The 19,940-nt window shown below is 41.4% G+C and overlaps 1 protein-coding gene across 3 annotated transcripts in view; it reads left to right on the top strand.

Moving 5' to 3' along the window:
• The first annotated feature begins 734 nt into the window (after nucleotides 1-734).
• The window catches only part of kiz (kizuna centrosomal protein), a 40,092-nt gene continuing 20,886 nt past the window's right edge, over nucleotides 735-19,940 (top strand). The window contains exons 1-11 of one of the 3 annotated variants that reach the window (XM_046366667.1): nucleotides 735-902; nucleotides 1,655-1,717; nucleotides 3,165-3,327; nucleotides 3,560-3,578; nucleotides 4,838-4,915; nucleotides 6,701-7,309; nucleotides 7,523-7,829; nucleotides 11,103-11,222; nucleotides 11,887-12,051; nucleotides 13,329-13,479; nucleotides 19,621-19,783. In XM_046366667.1, coding sequence (XP_046222623.1) covers nucleotides 6,781-7,309; nucleotides 7,523-7,829; nucleotides 11,103-11,222; nucleotides 11,887-12,051; nucleotides 13,329-13,479; nucleotides 19,621-19,783 — 1,435 coding nt within the window. In that variant the 5' untranslated portion in view covers nucleotides 735-902; nucleotides 1,655-1,717; nucleotides 3,165-3,327; ... (1 more) ...; nucleotides 4,838-4,915; nucleotides 6,701-6,780. Of the gene's footprint in view, nucleotides 903-1,034; nucleotides 1,125-1,654; nucleotides 1,718-3,164; nucleotides 3,328-3,559; nucleotides 3,579-4,837; nucleotides 4,916-6,700; nucleotides 7,310-7,522; nucleotides 7,830-11,102; nucleotides 11,223-11,886; nucleotides 12,052-13,328; nucleotides 13,480-19,620; nucleotides 19,784-19,940 lie in introns of those variants that run through there. The other 2 variants (XM_046366666.1, XM_046366668.1) reach the window with 2 other exon arrangements.

Raw genomic sequence — 19,940 nt, 5'->3', positions numbered from 1 at the left:
TACAGAAGGACTTCAACTGTACATACTACCTCAAATAATCGGTGTCCCCACACATTTACTCTGTATCGGTACCCCCCTGTATATAGTTTCACTATTGTTATTTCACTGCTGCTCTTTAATTACTTGTTACTTTTATCTCTTTTTCTCCAGATTTTTTTGAAACTGCATTGTTCATCCACCTCTGGCCTGCTCGCCTCCCTACCACTGAGGAAGTACAGTTCCCGCTCAGCTCAGTCAAAACTGTTCGCTGCTCTGGCTCCCCAATGGTGGAACAAACTCCCTCACGACGCCAGGACAGCGGAGTCAATCACCACCTTCCGGAGACACCTGAAACCCCACCTCTTTAAGGAATACCTAGGATAGGATAAAGTAATCCTTCTCACCCCCCTTCCCCCCCTTAAAATATTTAGATGCACTATTGTAAAGTGGTTGTTCCACTGGATGTCATAAGGTGAATGCACCAATTTGTAAGTCGCTCTGGATAAGAGCGTCTGCTAAATGACTTAAATGTAAATGTAATGGTTAGGGTCTCGTAAGTATTCGGCGCATGTGACCAATACAATTTGATTTGATTATAGGGAAATATTGCCCGTTCTCCCTGTATGTATGCAATAATTATTTAGATTCCAAATGCATTTTCATTTGCATGAGTGTACCGTTCATATACAGTCATTGGTACAGTCTGTAAGCTGATCACTTCGCTACTTTTCCGCTCCTGTTGTTTACAAGAGGGGATCTCTGGGAAGTGGTGCTCATGGCAACCAGCATAAACACCTTTTCAGTACGTTTTCGCTGCTTGTACAAAACGGGGCGCAAAGGGCAAGGAACGTTGTTGTCATGGCGTTCTGTGAGGACCAATACTATGAAAGAATTGGATCCATTCAACAAAGCATGCACGAAAGGTAAGATTTTAACCCGTTTTCCTTTTGGTGCCAGGCCCCTTTGACACCACGAGTTTGAGTTGTGCACTCTCCCGACACTGCTGCTGCTTTTCACGCCATGTGTCACTGGATAAAGTGGCTAGCTAACTAACCATTAGCAACGGCTAACTGGCTAGCTGTTGGTCTATTTTACCGGTCAGCGGATTGACGCGCTAGCAAGCAACTATGTCTTGAAAAAGACGTGTAAGTAACCTCAATGTATAAGTTTAACAATAACCATTGCATATTTTCGTTATGCTAGCTAACGTTAGCTAACCAACTTAGTAGGGGGGTTACACCCACAGCAAACTAACGACGTTAGCTAGCTAGATAGGGCTAGCTTAGTGTTAAATAGCTACTGTTACTCACGTCACTGTATGCAATACCGGTTTCATACGAACTGGTAAAACATGTCATTCTTACCAGAACTGCAGCAACGTTAGATCAGGCGACTCATCAGTAGTTTAATAATTAGCTAGCTACTGTAACGTTACTGTAGCTAGCTAACTATGAAAATGTTGACGGTTAATGTACGTTTAGCTCCGTGCACGACCATCTGGACCTTTTCTTTCTCACATAACACCACTATTGTGGGCGTTCATGGGGCTGCTGAAGCTAGTATGTTATGGGGACACGTCTTTGTTTGTTGCCAATAATAGTTTTTATTCGTATGATGCAAAAATGGGGGGGGGGGACGACTATGTAGCCAACGTCTGTTTAATCTATTCCTGTAGGGAAAAGAGGAGACTTGAGTTGGAGAGGGAGTTGTTTGCTTACTGCAGATCTGACAAGAGAGGGTAAGTGGGTCCCAGCAATTAACAATGTAGCTCGTTAGCGAGCAGTTTAGCTTTATGTGCATTGTTTATCAAACCCTTAATCATAATAACAGTTCACTCATTAGCTATCCAGTTATTATTTTTCATCCCAAATGGTTGTATTTCCTTTATGTGGGCACAGCACTCGGTTTATTCCAGGGTAACGATGAGCAATAACCTGTGTAGGCATGACATTGTAGTGGTTATGTAAGTACAGACAGTTAGACTAGTAGTACCACTGTTATTAGGCTATACTAGTATGCTAGTTATTTCACTGGTAGTCACTTGGGTATGAATTAGGCCTATACAATGCAACGTTTTTTGTTGTTGTTTGTTTTTCACTGTATACTGAAGTTCTAAACTGTTCAGCTACTAATGAGGAATGCTAGTGAAAACAGAACATAGAGATAGGCCTACTCATAGTACAGGGTTTCCCCTAGGATATTTTTCAGCAGCAGTGGCAAAGGTAGCGGGGGAATATTTTTGGGGGGTGGAACGACTGGTGACTTTTTAAAAGGACATTGTAAGTATGTTGACACCATCTGAAATATAATTTTCCCTTTTAAAAACATTATAACCCGTAGCCCAATTGATGCCGCATTGGGGTGGCAGGTAGCCTAGTGGTTAGATCGTTGAACTAGTAACCGAAAGGTTGCATGGTCGAATCCCAGAGCTGACAAGGTAAAAATCTGTCATTCTGCCCCTGAACAAGGCAGTTAACCCACTGTTCGTTCCTAGGCCGTCATTGAAAATAAGAATTTGTTCTTAACTGACTTGCCTAGTTAAATAAAGGTAAAATAAAAATAGTGGTGCTAGGTGATAAGAGGGAAAAAGGAGACTAGAGGGCAAATTGAAATAAAAGGGCTGAAGCATGGGGTTGCTCATCTGCATTTACCTAATTGAAAACCCCCAAAATACTCTGAATGCATCAAATGCTACAAATATACTGTACATTGTAACTTGTCACTCTGATCTTAAAGGCATGTCTTGGCATAAATATTTAAAGCTGGAGTCCTTAATGGTGAAACCGCCACGTCCGTTTGTGAAATTACAACAACAAAGAAGTTACTGCAAACAAAGAATACTGTTTTTTTCCCCTAAGACATCATTGTATGCTCGATAGAACAGCAGATTATGTACTGCAAATGTTTTTGTCACGCCGGGCGACGTCTGCATCGTAAGAAAAAACGATAGGTGGCGGTGGCAGATAGTGGCACTTTTCCCTCTTAAAATAGTGGCACATTCCATCTTAAAAATAATAATATTATAATCGGGGGGAGAGTGTCAGGGTGCCGCAGCTAAATAATATAGGGGAAACACTGCCGTAGTAACCATTTCTTTAGAATAATGTGTGGAGGAATAGTACTGCACATCTGGCTTTTATTTGCATGAGTGTCCTTAAATAAATACATCTCTTTATTGCCTTAAGTCCTCAGATAAAGTGTGCCACACTCCGTGGTTATCTCAGGGAAATCTGTGAGAGGGAGAAACAGGCAAAAATTAGAAACCTGGAGCTCCTGAGAGATGTGGAGGGCATTGAAATGAGCATGAAGGAGCACTGTCCTGACCGTAACTCTCTGGATGAACACAAGGTAAGACTGGGACACTGCAGTGCCAGTGTCTCATCTGTTCAGTGTGTAGCCACAGCTGCAGAGTTGTTATTAGTCATTGTGAATTTAAAAGGTTTATGATTCTCTGCAAACTGTACCACAATTTACATGATTGAGATGGAGAGCACCTTTTATTGAAATATTTTTACATGATTCAATAAAGATCACTGTACAGTAAACCTATGGTTGACGCTCATGCTCTATTGTCCCTTAGGTACTGAAGAATAGTTCATGTGAGTGTGGGATCATGATTTACAAGGCCATTTCACAACACAAAAATGTTTTAGAATTTGAAAAATATGATGCATGCACTTCAATGACGTTCTTATTGTCAATTGCCTTAGTATCATGCTCTAATTGCCGTACACTGTAGGGATATTTACACTCATTTGCTTGATGTAACAATAGTAAACACTCGAACACTGCAGTTTATCACTGCAGGCAAATGAGCAAGAGAAAACAATGAACGAGTCAGATTATCGCTTAACTCAAACAACAGTGCTCTACAGCTTAATATCAAATTAACAAAATTGGTTAATTATGACTCGCTAAATTAATTGCCCAATATTGAGACAGTGAAGTGCTCCAGAGGTTTATTTTTCCCCCTCAAGCAGTTGCTTTGTTTATTTTTTTAATGCTTTATGATTCATAAATGTTTGTAGTTGATTTTTATAAATAATTTTCTGTTGTCACATGGTTTCATTCATCTTCCTGTTACAAGTGTGCTATGGCTTCATTGTCAAGCAGTCAAACAACTGTGAAAAGGTACCTTTAACATTCAATTGTAGATATTTTGTATACTAAGTCACTATTTGTTTTCTTGTTTAGATATTTCAGCCTATTTCTCCAGTACGACCACACACATACATGCAAATGATGCTGACCGTAATCATAATCACTCGTGACTTCATTGTTGATATCAGTCGCTGTCGAATCAGTGCAAATAGATAACAAGTGTATTTAGTAATTTTGATAAACAAAAGTAGCATTTTTTTTGTGTGTAATTTGTATTGTTTTGAAGAAAAGGCCTGGGATGTTGGAGTTAATCCTAGTGCCCTTAACTGCACCATTAGACTGTTTAATTGGAGTTGGGATTAGGGCAGTCAGTCTGGCTACTCAGATGATTAAGAGTGTTGCAGGCACCATGGAGGACACTCACTGGGGAATACCCGTGGTGACTAACTCTCATGTTTGGACACTTTGGATTTCACCCGCTCCTCTTGTCTATGTTTTTAAATGTGTTTGCAGAACATGTTTAACACGGTTTTATCACACTGAAGAAACATCCTATGTATACAATTACCAAGATAATGACATGTTCATTATGTAGATCTTTCTGATAACGACAATGTCCAACGATGTATCCTTTTTTGTTTGTTGATGCATTGAAAAACAGTACAATAGATATAGAATTATTGATCACTTTGAAAAGGGACATTTGCTAAATTAATTGTGCTCTACTGACTGCATTTGTTTTTCCTGTATTTCTCAGGTTGAATGCTTGAATAGAATTTCCAGATTTATGGCTGCAAGGCAGAAGAAAGAAGAGCCAAATCTTAAAATAGACAAGGTAATAATAATAAAGATTCTCTTGAAATTACAAAAAAAAGTCAATTAGAAGATAGATGTAAGCCTAACCTTTGATTAGAATAAATTAACAAATTTTTCAAAGAACATACATGACTTGCAACTAAGCTACCTGTATGTTTCATTCTGGCTGTAGTAGTAGTCTGCTGTTTGTTAATGCAGGGTGCCCTATGTTTTGTGTAATTCATTTTATATAAGGGTCATTTATATGATTTAAAAGTTATACAGTCTAAAATAGTCTTTGGGAAATGCGTACCATGTATTATGCAATTCTTATATTTTAGAGTTCCAGAAGATTTGGCCCAAAATATTTGACTCACAGAGTATTCTCTTCATATGGCAAATCTCTCTTCTTTTTTTTTTGTAGGATAATGCAAATCTTAGCTCTATCAAACTGTGTTTTCAGCTTTGGAACAACAAAGAAAAGTAGACATTATGCAGAGCAAATCTGTAGAGCAGTATACATTTGAACTGTGTCTGTAATAATGCAGGTGTCTAATCCTAGCTGGTGCATCTGTACAAACGATGTAGTTCAAGCCTATAGCTGCTTCTTCCTTCACTTAACGCAGTTAAAGCTCTTTTAGATGAAATGTCTAAGACATCTCATAATAACTTGGAGCATGCTGTCTAGAGCAGTCACTTGTGACTGTGTGCACAACCCCCCCTCAGCTTGGCGATATTGTAATGAGCAAAATGGTACCGTCACTCCATTATGCATACAAGCCATTGCTGGCAGTGTGCATGTCCCTCAGGCTACAGCATTCATTAAGGGAAGCTTACCGGGCTGAAAGCTGGAGACAGATGATAACGGGATATGATTTTCATATTTAATACATTCCTTGGAAGAGCACGCGCGTGCCGCAGATTGATAGAAGAATCAATTGCTACTTTAGTGAAACACTTTCTACTTTGCCCTGCAGCTACCGATGGAATCACTCAGCCAAGAAATTAACTTTTCCTATTTTTTACCTACTTTGTGGATCTGCTGGGCAGAGCTGCATGGTTTACAGTGAATGTTATTAAGCAGCTAACTGTTTGGTATTTAAGACTCTTATCAGAAAAGAAACAGAAGCCATACTTTTTGTTATTATGTTTGGAGGAAGGTTTTTTTTTTAGCTTTCTCTCCGACCCCCTTGGTGCCACAGCAGACATGAATCACAACTTGTACAGAGGATTGCTTATACGATTAGAAGTTAAAACATTGATCGTGTAACATTCTTCTGAAAGAGGGTTTTGGAAATAAATATGACCTTGACCCAAATAAACAACGTTTTTAACAGAAAAAAGTGATACTTTTAAAACACTCCGCTGTTTGTTTTTGAAGAAAAGGCCCGTAACCTAATTTGCAAGTGTTGCATTTTTAGGAGAATAAACAGAATTATAGAAGCAGAAAATTGTAGGAGCAATATTACACCAATTTGAAATGTCTTTGCTGCTTGTGGCTGAAGGGTATCCTTGACCATTTCACGCTATTTTGCCATGGTATGGTACGTCGTGTTATTATGATTCTATATTAATTGAAGTACCATTGTCTTTCGAATTTTCATTGCTCAAATTGGAATGTGGACTGTGACAAGAAAAAATGTTGCTCTTGGGGATTTGAGCATAATGATATGAATTAGCAGTCAGTTTAACTGGAGTTACACAATACACCTGTATCCCTAGATATGATCTCCAAAATGCATTGCTTTTGATAAACATTTTGCTATTTGACATTGAGTAACCGTGAATGGGTTACCTTTTAAAAAAATTGTTTCCTGTTTTTCAGGCAGATTTTTGAATTGCCATCCTCAGGGTGAGTCCCCCTCACCACAGGCCAGGGGTTTACGCCAACCATCTGTAATCTTCATGGGTCGCCAGACCTCCAGAAGTTCCGCGGCTGAAGATGCTACCGCAAGTATACACTTACGACAAGCGGAGCGTCATTCGCCAAATCATCCATCACATGTCTCGGAATGCCTGCAAAGTGGCCTTTCGAATGACTCCAAAGTTTCCAGAGAGGTCGTTGCCGACAGCGGAGCGTCTTTATCAGTTGACATTTCAGGCTCAAACGATTCCCCCGACGGCTGTAATTTGTGTGACAAACATGAAAGGACGGCGGCAGTGGTTCCATCTGTTCGTACCTTAACAGCCAGCGCCGGCGTGCCTTTTGGAGGTGATGAACAACTGACTTCACCTCGGGTGACCTTGACGAGGCCTGAGAAGAATAGCCCATCGCCCAGCACTATCAGCCATATGTGGGACAGGAATTCACCTGCAGAATACACTCTGGGTAGAGGGTCTGGTCATCAGGAGAGCATAAAAGAAGATGTGGAGAGAGTTCTGCAAAGATCACTGCCTCAAACTGACTTGGGAAAAGAATCTCAAGATGTGCCAGGTTGGTGATCTTATTACTGAAAGATATTAAATGCCAGAAGATATCCAGACTCTGTATGTTGTACGTTGTTTCACTGTACTAGCTAGTATTTTATTCCTTAGCAATCTGATTGAAACGTGTTCCTTTTAAGGAATTGCTGAAATGCATATATTTTGACTTATAATGCTACATATACACACTGATTCAAATAGCCTATTGTTTATGTGTTTTTAGAGAAGAGTGAAACCTTCAGTAGATCCAGTTCCAGTATGGAGCTGTCAGTGACCAGCATTGATAGTGACCTGTCCACCTCCCTGACTGAGTCTGACCTGGCTGAGCTACCAAAGGTGCCAGAGGGTGTAGTCCATACAGCCAGCCACACCAGGAGGACAGACAGCCCACCACAGAGGAGTGCTATTCCACCCAGCGAGAGGGAGCTCCGCAGCGCCAGTGTTCACAGTCAATCACTGGACACTCCAGAGCCTAGGAACAGACCAGAATCACGTAGCGAATCCACGTCTCCAGAAATCCCATTGAAAAGGTAGGAGTTCCTTATGTACTGTACATTTCGGTCTCAGTGAAGTGTTGCACTGCACTGGAAAGAACTGTCTATTCATTTGAGGACATTCAATTAAACCCTTATGTCAGCCATCATAACAAACACAGTTATTTTTTATTTTGTAAACATTTTTCTACATTTACCTCCCAGCCTATCTGTTTAATTCAGTTTTATTGTTGAGTAAATTAAACAGAGGGGCAGGCTAAAGCAGTGAAGCTACAGCTTTACATGAGCATGTTCCAGAGTGGCCAAGCTGAACTGGGCTGCAGGATAGCTAAGCTGCACTGGGGATTCTGCTCAAGACAGTTGACTTGCGCCACATCTGTAGCCGCCAGAGAGGATGGTGGGAGTCCCGCTCCACACGACCCACCGCACTCACTTCTTCTCAGCAGCAGCCGCTTTAGCCCCAGTGCACCTTATAGGGAGGGTTTAGGACCCGTGACAAACATTATTGCCTTAATCCAAGATAATGCTGTAACAGAGCAATTTTCTGCTTGGGAGACCTCAGGAAGTCTCAGTGGAGGAGGACATTTGTGGCTCCATAGAGTGTTCTGGAGGGTGGGCATGTGGACAGGCACTCACACTATGAAATCCAGCGCTTGGTGTCCTCTGATTTTAAGGATGGCTTGTGATGGCTTGCACAGTGAACAGAGTGACAATTTCTGTCCATTAATCCAGATCTTTCCTGTCCTCTGAAAAAAGTCTGATGGCAGGCTATAGACGTAGCTATAATACGCATCTTTCCTCGGTGTGTTAAGATAATTCTCCGTATATGTGTTGGTAGACAAGTAACTGTTTGGGGGTGAAACTCAAAGGTATTTCTTATAAATAACTGTAGCTTGTCTGTGATTTAGATTTTGCAATGTATGGGTGTATATTCCTCAATGCATAGGCCTCATCTTCCATTTGTACATGTGTATTGTACAAATGTTTTCCAAGGCCACCAAAATACAGCATTTCTTTTTACAGTCCAAACTATTTTAACATTTGATCTGCTACAACAACAAAAATGTATTGTTTGCTTGGTATCAGGGTTGAAGTTTGACATGGAATGAAAATAAAACAGACAAATGATTGTACTTAGAACCTGAACAATGAATGTTTTTGTTTAGATGTTGTGTACTCTATTTAAATGTTCCACTGTGCCCTTTAGAGAAGCTGTAGAGTGGTTGGTTGTGGCGGCGATGGGGAGGGGAGAATCTGAGCTCTCCATTGTTAACATGGAGCCCTGTGTATGAGGGGGGGGGGCACAAAGCTTTGATGTGACGCTCAGAGCAGCCTGTCTCCAGTGCCACGCGGCCTCACTCAACGTCAAGGTTAGAGTTTATATCGCTTTTCCCATTCAGCTCCCAGGCAGGAAAACAAGCGTTGGCAATTCATTCCATTATTCCATTATATTTCCCCCTGGTGTGACCTGGGTGAGGGAGTAGAGAACAGAAAACCTCTTGGGTTTTCTTTAGTGCTCATCGTAATGGCTGGAGTCTTTCACAGGGATGCAGTGTTTATTTATTTAGGATCCCCATTAGCTTTTGCAGAAGCAGCAGCTATTCTTTCTTGGGTCCACACAAAACATGACAAGTAAAAAATTAAAAGAAACACTGATACACTGCTAGTGAAATGCTTACCTGTAAGCTCTCTTTAGTGCAGTAAAATTATCTTAATATTAACAAATAAGTGATTAAAAAGTAATTGAATGTCTTTTTTGTAACGATGGAAATATGTACATAATTAGAAGATGCTGTGTAATGTCTCTTGTGGTGACTGGGAATGACTTGTATTATGTTGTTAAGACAACAACGTCATGGCTATGTCAGCTGTGAGATGGTTTTTTTTCTTCTAAAAATCATGTGGAGATTCTGTAGCTATATGAAGTGTCTGAGTACGAACCCCCTCAATCAAGGGCATTACTTAGAAATGGTTCCAAACGGACAAAGGCTGTCTGGATTGTACTGGTTAGTCTGAATTGACTGGTTATTGTGTACTCTCACATATAACCGTTTAATAGTGAGAATTATTGTACAGTGTTATTTGTTTAACCAGGTCTCTCCACTTGATACAACTATTAGTATTTTCCAGCATTTTCCCTTTTCTTTGTGTGTGAAAGAAATGCCCTGAAAGTGATCTGACACCAATCACTCATGTTGAGACCATTACATTTTAGGAAATCATGGTGAAATCTCTACTGTACACAGTGTCAGTGTTATATCACTCACCAGAGGCTGACCCCCCCCCTCCATCCTTAGTAATAATACACTCCTGATGATGTCGAGACTCAGACATACCACACGTTTGGTGTTGCTGTGTGTGAGACCTCGCGGTGAAGCCCTCACAATAATACGGAGAGGTTTGGTGCACACAACTAATTCCCTTTTTTTAGTTAAAAGGTCCCTTTTTGAAGAGCACTGACAAATAAAATGTAGAGTAAGTTGATGACAATTTCAAGGCCCACGCTGACGGGAGGAAAAAAGGCAGAGCTTTTACCCATGCTACTTCAGCTGCATTGAAGAGGACTTAGCGCAGATGGATGGTGCACTACATGTCATGGATATAATTCAAGCTGCCAGCTTAATCAGGATGTTACCAGGAAACAACCTGCAAAAGGGAAGGAGCAATTGTTTGCTGACCTCTAACCCCGGAGCCCATTATAGATTGTCATACATTCTTTTTGCCCCTTTTATGTTGGGGGGCTCAGGATCTCGGTTGGGGTTTCTGGGGAATTCAATGAGGGCCACCCAGAGCTTAATGTTCAAGAAAGAGATGGATTCCCCCAATCCACATGCATTAGGCACCCATTTCTCATTTTACAGCCTCACATGGCCAGATTAAAGTGTAAATCTCTCACCAAAAGAAATCATCTTGGGTTTTTTCTTGTTGGGAGGTTGAGCTATGTTAGCTGTCCGAATATGGATGAAATTAATGTTTTTCTATAATAATTTCCAGGCACCTGTTATATTGAAATGAGACACAAGAACAGTTTTGTTCTATGCTCCTAATCCCTCAGTTTATTAGCTGTGTACCCAGTGCTGAGGCACTTTATTTTCCTGCCTGGTATTCACTCCGCATCAATTGACATCGAATTGAATGGTTGAAGGCCCATCTCTGACATTGGTTAACATGTCAGTCAATACAAATGCTACCATAGTGCCTTGACCCCTTAAACACACACAGAGAGAGGAAAAATCTGTAAACACGTATGGTTCAAATCAGTCATACTTTTTGTTTCTGTGTCTTCATTTGATATACATGTTCTTTCAGACTGTCCATGGAGGGATTCTTCCATCTACTGGAGAGCATCGAACAACGATTCCACAGAGGAGAAAGAAGTGTGTACTGTGTCTCGTCACTTGGCGATAGCAAACGCAATAAAGTGATCAGGTAAGCTCTTTCCGTATTTAGAAACGATTTTGGTCTTTGCCTTGAGTTTGGCTGCAATTATTTTCATTATCAACCAGTGTTCATGGATCTGGGGAAAATGTATCAACCTGCCTGCCGCCAAGGGCTCTCACTTTAAATTAAGTGTCATCACTTGGCACCAACAATGCTCTTGCAGCACATCTTGGTTTCTAAGGGTTTTTCAAAGACACAGGATTGTCATAGTAACCACACTTTGCTGCTGAATTATGGTCCTCTTGGCATTTGGGAGTCATTGAAATGCACTGGCTATGTGTCATTTGAAACGAAAGTGAACACTTTTCTAAATATATTACATTTTTGTACAAGAGGATAAAGATACAAATGTTTTATTATCAATAAGTGTTTGCAATAGAATCGCAGGGAAGGAAATAACATTCCCAACTTCTTGCCTTTTTGCCAGAATGATCAGAACTACGGTCACCTGGTTGTCAAGACGGTGGATTGTGTGCGTTTGTCTCTTGCTGTGGCCTTTGCCATGTGTTTGGGGCTTGTGTGTGTTGGGGCTCATCCCTAACATGGGGTGTACTGAGAACAGCTGCTGTGCTCTATACTCCTGACCTGTGGGCTGCTAGGCTGAACCCCGGGTTCCATGGCGATGGCTCACTCCGCTCTATATATTCGTCAGCCTTTGTAACGCCAGGGCAGGCTTGAATGGAGAGGACCTTGATGCATGTGGAGCAGTCGTCCTTCACCAGCTTCAGAGGTTGTCATGGACCATGTCAATGGGTTGCCTGTTACCCGAAGAGCTAGTTAGCTCCAACTGGTCCACCACTGAGCCCAGGAAAATAAGGTAAGGCTTCTTTGAACTCAGCACCAGATAAGTCTTTTTTTTTTTTTTTTTTGATGTCACTGTTTTGAAAATGTATAATTTGATGCATTTCTTTTCAATCGTATATAGAAGTGTGTGTTAGGTGAGGCAGTTAAAATGATCTTCAGGTTCATGCTGGTCAGTAATGTTACGACCCTTTGAAATTGAGCCTTCATGTACAGAATGTTTATTTTCTCCTTTGCGTCCTTTTGTTTTTCTAGAGAAAATTATTCATTGCTTTTGATATTATTTTTGGATACTTACTTGATAATTATTTAAGACGGCATGTATGTGCTGTAAAAACCCAGGTAGAAAAATGCTTCAATTGGTCTTGTGTTGCTGCTTCAGGGTCCCTTAGTATTATATTTGCTAAATATTCCATCAAGTCTGAGTGAGTCAAGACGGGAACATTTTCAACTCTGCTCCTGTAGTAAATGTGAGCTATAATGGAGTCATTGAGCAGAGATATCAGTGCTCTAAAAGTGACCGAGTCCAATAGACAATCTCACCGTCCAAATGAAAAGTGAACCGATTCAAAGATGAATTCCACTTTTCAGACAAAGAGCAGATTAGTTCCTGTGCATTTTTCTTGAAGGTTTGATTGGAGTTCAGAGGAGAGGGGAAGCACATATTTAGAACAGGTTGAGATTTGAATTGAATGTCCGTGAACACATCTCCATCCTCCACAAATGTAAAGGTCATTGGTGTTACCTCAAGCAGTAACTCTGTGTGTGTGTGAATGTCATGAGCAAATGAAATGCCCTATCTGTGACTGGTTTCTTTTGATAATGAGGAGCTCCATTTTGAACCATAGCTCCAAGCTCTGCTATGCCTGAATACCTTATTGTATTCAGGCAAAAAGAAAGTGTCTTGAGATACAGTATCTTTTATACCCTACTGTGGTCGCTTGACCTTTTCTCAGTATGTAGCCAACTTATGTGTCATTAGGTTAACTTCAATTCACAAATATAAAATAAGCTAACTTTGGTCAATATATCAAGATGTCAAACAACGCTACCTTTTCTTTAGGCACACCTTGTGTGTTTCTTTTCATTGTGTTTTTCTTTCTCACCATTACATGCATGAATGACCCAACTCCATAATTGTTTATATTTGGAGTGTTTACACTATATAGATGGACAGTATATGTATAAATGCATTCTCTCACTGTAATAAAGTATGTTTATGTTGTATCTTACTGTGGTAAGATACAAGCCTGTGATCCTCGCTCACGGTACATCGTGTCCTCCATGCTGCAGCTCCCGTCTCCCCCCTGATGCTGCTCCTCTGTGGGATCGCTGGTTCAAGCACGCCCTTCTGCTGAAGGACTACCATGTCCTCACCCCCGAGCGCCTCGTCCAGCTGTTCACTCCACTGCTGCTGCCATACAACGCCTCCTATAGTGCCAAGGTATGCATCTCACAATACACTTCAGGGTACAGTACCTTTTCTTACAGTACATACTCTGTCATGCTCAGGAAGAACATGTCATGCATTACGAGGATATACTTATTTCTTTATTTTAATATAATTTGGATTTTTTTTAACCCCTTTTTCTATTTTCGATCTTGTCTCATCACTGCAAACTCCAAAGGGCTCGGGAGGCGAAGGTTGAGTCATGCGTTCTCTGAAACATGACCCGCCAAACCGCGCTTCTTAACACCCACCCGCTTCACTTTGAAGCCAGCTGCACCAATGTGTCGGAGGAAACACCATTCGCCTGACGATCGAGGTCAGCCTGCAGGCTCCAGGCCCGCCACAAGGAGTTGCTAGAGCACGATGAGCCAAGTAAAGGCCCCAGCCAAACCCTCCCCTAACCCAGACAACGCTGGGCCAATTGTGCGCCGCCCAATGGGACACCCGTTCACGTCCGGTTGTGACCCGGGTCTCTAGTTCTGCCTCTAGCACTGCGATGCAGAGTGCCTTCGACTGCTGCGCCACTCAGGAGACCCGGATAAAACATCTGTACAGACAGACTCACACTTTGTGTGTGTGTGAAATGTAGTGCTTCCCGTTCGTCAGATTGCTACACAGGGTGACCTTGGCCAAAGGAAACTCTGACCCATGTGCTAATCGCAAATAACAGGCTCTGCCCAGACTCCTTTCATCCTGTGGCTTATTGTCCTGAAAAACACAGGCCTTTAATTTGTTATTAGCTGAAGTATTGCTGTGGCCCAGGCCCACGTGAATGAGGCAGCCATTAGACCTTCTTCACAACAGAGGCGGGAGTCTTTGAAATTCCCTACTCATTGACCTTGCAGCAGAGCATGCCCAATTAAACCGGCCATGAAATGACAGACTATTCACCAGGCCCACAGAGGATGAAAGATTGAGATAAGAGTAAGGTACCATCATTGCTACTCATCTTCCTTCCTGAATCCTCTGTTGCTTGCTTTGTTTGTGTGCTCAGGGTTGTCATTGTTAATTTGACACATGTACAGTTGAAGTCGGAAAGTTTACATACACCTTGGTCAAATACATTTAAACTCAGTTTTTCACAATTTCTGACATTTAATCCTCGTAAAAATTCCCTGTCTTAGGTCCGTTAGGATCACCACTTTATTTTAAGAATGTGAAATGTCAGAATATTAGTAGAGCGAATGTTTTATTTCTTTCATCACATTCCCAGTGGGTCAGAAGTTTACATACACTCAATTAGTATTTGGTAGCATTGCCTTTAAATTGTTTAACTTGGGTCAAACGTTTTGAGTAGCCTTCCACAAGCTTCCCATAATAAGTTGGCTGAATTTTGGCTCATTCCTCCTGACAGAACTGGTGTAACTGAGCCAGGTTTGTAGGCCTCCTTGCTCGCACACGCCTTTTCAGTTCTGCCCACACATTTTCTATAGGATTGAGGTCAGGGCTTTGTGATGGCCACTCTAATATAGAGGTCGACCGATTAATCGGAATGGCCGATTTCAAATTTTCATAACAATTGGAAATATGTATTTTTGGACATCGTTTTGGCCGATACTAATACCTTGTCAGCTCGGGATTCAATCTTGCAACCTTATTGTTAACTAGTCCAACGCTCTAACCACCTGCTTCTCATTGCACTCCACGAGGAGCCTGCCTGTTACGCGAATGCAGTAAGCCAAGGTAAGTTGCTAGCTAGCATTAAACTTATCTTATAAAAATCATAATCACTAGTTAACTACACATGGTTGATGATATTACTAGTTTATCTAGCGTGTCCTGCGTCACATATAATCGATGCGGTGCATATTCGCGAAAAAGGACTGTCCTTGCTCCAATGTGTACTTAACCATAAACATCAATGCCTTTCTTAAAATCAATACACAGAAGTATACATTTTTAAACCTTCATATTTAGCTAAAAGAAATCCAGGTTAGCAGGCAATATTAACCTGGTGAAATTGTGTCACTTCTCTGGCGTTCATTGCATGCAGAGTCAGGTTATATGCAACAGTTTGGGCCGCCTAATTTGCCTTAATTCTACGTAATTATGACATAACATTGAAGGTTGTGCAATGTAACAGCAATATTTAGACTTATGAATGCCACCCGTTAGATAGAATACAGAACGGTTCAGTATTTCACTGAAAGAATAAACGTCTTGCTTTTTCGATGATAGTTTCCGGGTTCGACCATAGTAATGATCTAAGGCTCGTATTTCTGTGTGTTATTATGTATTAATTAAGTCTATGATTTGATAATGCCGTCTGGCTGAGCGATGGTAGGCACCAGCAGGCTGTTAAGCATTCATTCAAACAGCACTTTCGAGCGTTTTGCCAGCTCTTTGCTGTGCTTCAAGCATTGCGCTGTTTAAAACTTCAAGCTCATCAACACCTGAGATTAGGCTGCTGTAACCGATGTGAAATGGCTAGCTAGTTAGCGGGGTGCTCGCTAATAGCGTTTCAAAAGTCACTCGCTCTGAGAGTTGGAGTAGTTATTCCCCTTGCTCTGCATGGGTAACGCTGCTTCGAGGGTAGCTGTTGTCGATGTGTTCCTGGTTCAAGGCCAGGTAGGGGCGAGGAGAGGGACGGAAGCTATGCTGTTACACTGGCAATACTAACGTGCCTATAAGAACATCCAATAGTCAAAGGTATATGTAATACAAATGTTAGAGAGAAATAGTCCTATAATAACTAAAACCTAAAACTTCTTACCTGGGAATATTGAATACTCATGTTAAAAGGAACCACCAGCTTTCATATGTTCTGAGCAAGGAACTTAAACGTTAGCTTTCTTACATGGCACATATTGCACTTTCACTTTCTTCTCCAACACTTTGTTTTTGCATTATTTAAACCAAATTGAACATGTTTCATTATTTATTTGAGGCTAAATTGATTTTTATTGATGTATCATATTAAGTTAAAATAAGTGTACATTCAGTATTGTTGTAATTGTCATTATTACAAATAATTAAATAAAAATTGGCCAATTAATCGGTATCTGCTTTTTTGGTCCTCCAATAATCGGTATCGGCGTTGAAAAATCATAAAATTGGTCGAACTCTACTCCAATACCTTGACTTTGTTGTCCTTAAGTCATTCTGCCACAACTTTGGAAGTATGCTTGGGGTCATTGTCCATTTGAAAGGCCCATTTGCGACCAAGCTTTAACTTCCTGACTGATGTCTTCTCTAGAGTATGTGGGATGCTGTTTTTAGCCTAAATAATCAATAATATTTCAACCGGACAATAACTTCGTCAATATAAAAGGTGAACAAGAAAGGTACTCTCTGGTCACGCGCATGAAAAAGTTCTGTGACACGGCAGGGTCCACTCATTCAGACTGCTCTTACACCCTCATTTTTCATACAAGACTGAAACAATTTCTAAATACTGTTGACATCTAGTGGAAGGCATAGGAACTGCAATTTGAGTCCTAAGTCAATGGATACTGTAATGGCATCAAATCCATTCAGGAAGTAGGAATTTGTTTTTCTCAGGATTTCGCCTGCCAAATCAGTTCTGTTATACACAGACATTATTTTAATAGTTTTGGAAACCTTTTAGAGTGTTTTCTATCCAAATCTACTAATTATATGCATATCCTATCTTCTGGGCCTGAGTAGAAGGCAGTTTAATTTGGGTATTCTTTTCATCCAAAATTCCAAATGTTGCCCCCTACCCTTGAGAAGATGTTAAGATGTTGCTTCAATATATCCACATAATTTTTCCTACTTCATGATGCCATCTCTTTTGTGAAGCGCAGCAGTCCCTCCTACAGCAAAGCAACCCCACAACAGGATGATGCCAACCCCGTGCTTCACGGTTGGGATGGTGTTCTTCGGCTTGCAAGCCTCCCCCTTTTCCTCCAAACATAACGATGGTCATTATGGCCAAACAATTCTATTTTTTGTTTCATCAGACCAGAGGACATTTCTCCAGAAAGTACGATCTTTGTCCCAATGTGCAGTTGCTAACCGTAGTCTGACTTTTGTATGGCGGTTTTGGAGCAGTGGCTTCTTCCTTGCTGAGAGGCCTTTCAGGTTATGTCGATTATAGGACTGGTTTTTACTGTGGATATAGATACTTTTGTATCTGTTTCCTCCAGCATCTTCACAAGGTCCTTTGCTGTTGTTCCGGGATTAATTTGCACTTTTCACACCAAAGTACATTCATCTCTAGGAGACAGAATGCGTCTCCTTCCTGAGTGGTATGACGGCTGCGTGGTCCCATGGTGTTTATACTTGCGTACTATTGTTTGTACAGATGAACGTGGTACCTTCAGGCGTTTGGAAATTGCTCCCAAGGATGAACCAGACTTGTGGAGGTCTACAATTAATTTTCTGAGGTCTTGGCTGATTTATTTTGATTTCCCATGAGGTCAAGTAAAGAGGCACTGAGTTTGAAGGTCGGCCTTGAAATACATCCACAGGTACACCTCCAATTGACTGAAATGATGTCAATTAGCCTATCAGAAGCTTCTAAAGCCATGACATCATATTCTGGAATTTTCCAAGTTGTTTAAAGGCAATACTTATTTTCCACCATAATTTGCAAATAAATTCATTAAAAATCCTACAATGTGATTTTCTGGATAATTTTTTTTCTCATTTTGTCTGTCATAGTTTAAGTGTACCTAATAATGAAAATTCATCTCATCTTTTTAAGTGGGAGAACTTGCACAATTGGTGGCTGACTAAATACTTTTTTGCCCCACTGTATGTGAACTTCTGACTTCAACTGTATCACAAATCAATGAGTAGGTCTGTACAGATTAATCTCTTAACATTTGATTGAGTGGGGAATATTTCTTTCTTTCAATATAAATCAGTTTTAAAAAATAAATCTTATTTGTGTCCAATCTCCTGAAAAGGCTGCTAACATTTTAGCTCGGGTTCTTGCGAGGCTGTAGAGGCTCTTAAAAATATGACTGACAAAGAGAAGAGGTGCCGCAATCCTGATCACCATGTCCAAGCGCATCAGGAAGAGCCTGAGTGTAAACCTCTCTCTGTCTCTCTCTCTGTCTCTCTCTCGTCTCTCTCTCGTCTCTCTCTCTCGCCCCCCCTATCTCTCTCTCCCCCCTATCTCTCTCTCTCGCCCCCCCTCTCTCCCCTCTCTCTCCCTCTCACAAACCCACACAACAGATTATTCTCCTTCATTCTCACACACGAGCCCAAACAGAATTTCCATTCACGTCTTGCCACACAGCCTTCACCACTCTGTGACCAACGGGCGCATGCATCTCGCATGCACACTCAGAGACCCTTTGAATATTGAAGGGCCAACCGTTGCATTCATTGATATTTCAATTGCAGTGGTTTGTGAGAGCTCTCTCCACTACGTGGTGCATTTGGAATATATTTAAAAAGAGAAATATCACGAGGAGGGATCAGGACATTTTGGATTGTGAGTGTTGAGTAGGAAGAAAAGATCAGATTGGGTGTTTGTTCTCCTCTCAGGATATGAAAGCCTGTACACGCTATCAGTCTCCCGATGACCTGCCGATCACAACTAATATTGTACAGGTTTGTCTGTTTCTAAATCGTCCTGATCTTCCCCTTCATATTAACGCTCATTAAAAGTTGTGAAGGGCCGTCTGAGCCGAGAGGCAGGCTTTGAAGACAAGAGAGGGCCTATCGCTCAGATGATGATGATGATGATGGCTGGTTTGATACGGTGAATGGAATCACCGTGTCCATCTCCCTCCTCCTCCTCACATGGAGCAGCTCTTCTTAATTGTGTGTGTCCTCGTCTCCCGGGAGATAAGTTGAGAGGAAGGAAGAGAGCAGTTTGTCTCAATCCTCTCCGCCAAGTGGAGATAACTTAACGCATTTCACGTTAACGCGAGGATGATTGCGTTCTTTAGGCACTTGTCTAATCTCATGGATGAGAGGAGTGTGTGTGAGGGAGGGAGGGAGGGAGGGAGGGAGAGTAGAAAGAGAGAGAGGATAATCTCTTTTGCTTAAACCAGAGAGAATTTCTAGTTATTTTCTTTGTCACAGTCAGGATGTGTGCAGTACTCTGTACCACAGCCAGGCCTGGGTAGATTACTTGTTTAGTCGTTAGGAGTTCAATTTGACACTCCCTTCACAATGTGGGAGCAGTTATGTGGTTTAAATTTGCCATGGTTGCAGGCCAAAGTGCTGCTGAGGACACTTCTGTCCCGGTCCAGTGAGGAGTGCCCCACGGTGGAGAGTGAGTCTTCATCTTGTGGCCTTCCCTCGTTCCTCAACGACAGCGTTGCGGAGGTCCAACCAGCCAGACCTTCTCAGGAGCACGGTGCCTCAGGGATGCAAGGTCATTATCCCTCTCTTTCACCATTTTCGGTATGGGCAGTTGTTAGCTAATGTGCTACTCCTTTGTAGTGATGCATCACTCGGTTATGATAATGAAACTGTATAGCCAGCCTCGAGACTAAAAGTAACGAGGGAAGTTGTGATTATGACACTGTCCA

Source organism: Oncorhynchus gorbuscha, linkage group LG10, assembly GCF_021184085.1.
Source record: "Oncorhynchus gorbuscha isolate QuinsamMale2020 ecotype Even-year linkage group LG10, OgorEven_v1.0, whole genome shotgun sequence".
Lineage (NCBI taxonomy): Eukaryota > Metazoa > Chordata > Actinopteri > Salmoniformes > Salmonidae > Oncorhynchus > Oncorhynchus gorbuscha.
Note: the sequence above shows the minus strand (reverse complement) of the source record. Positions and strands in the feature narration are given on the sequence as shown.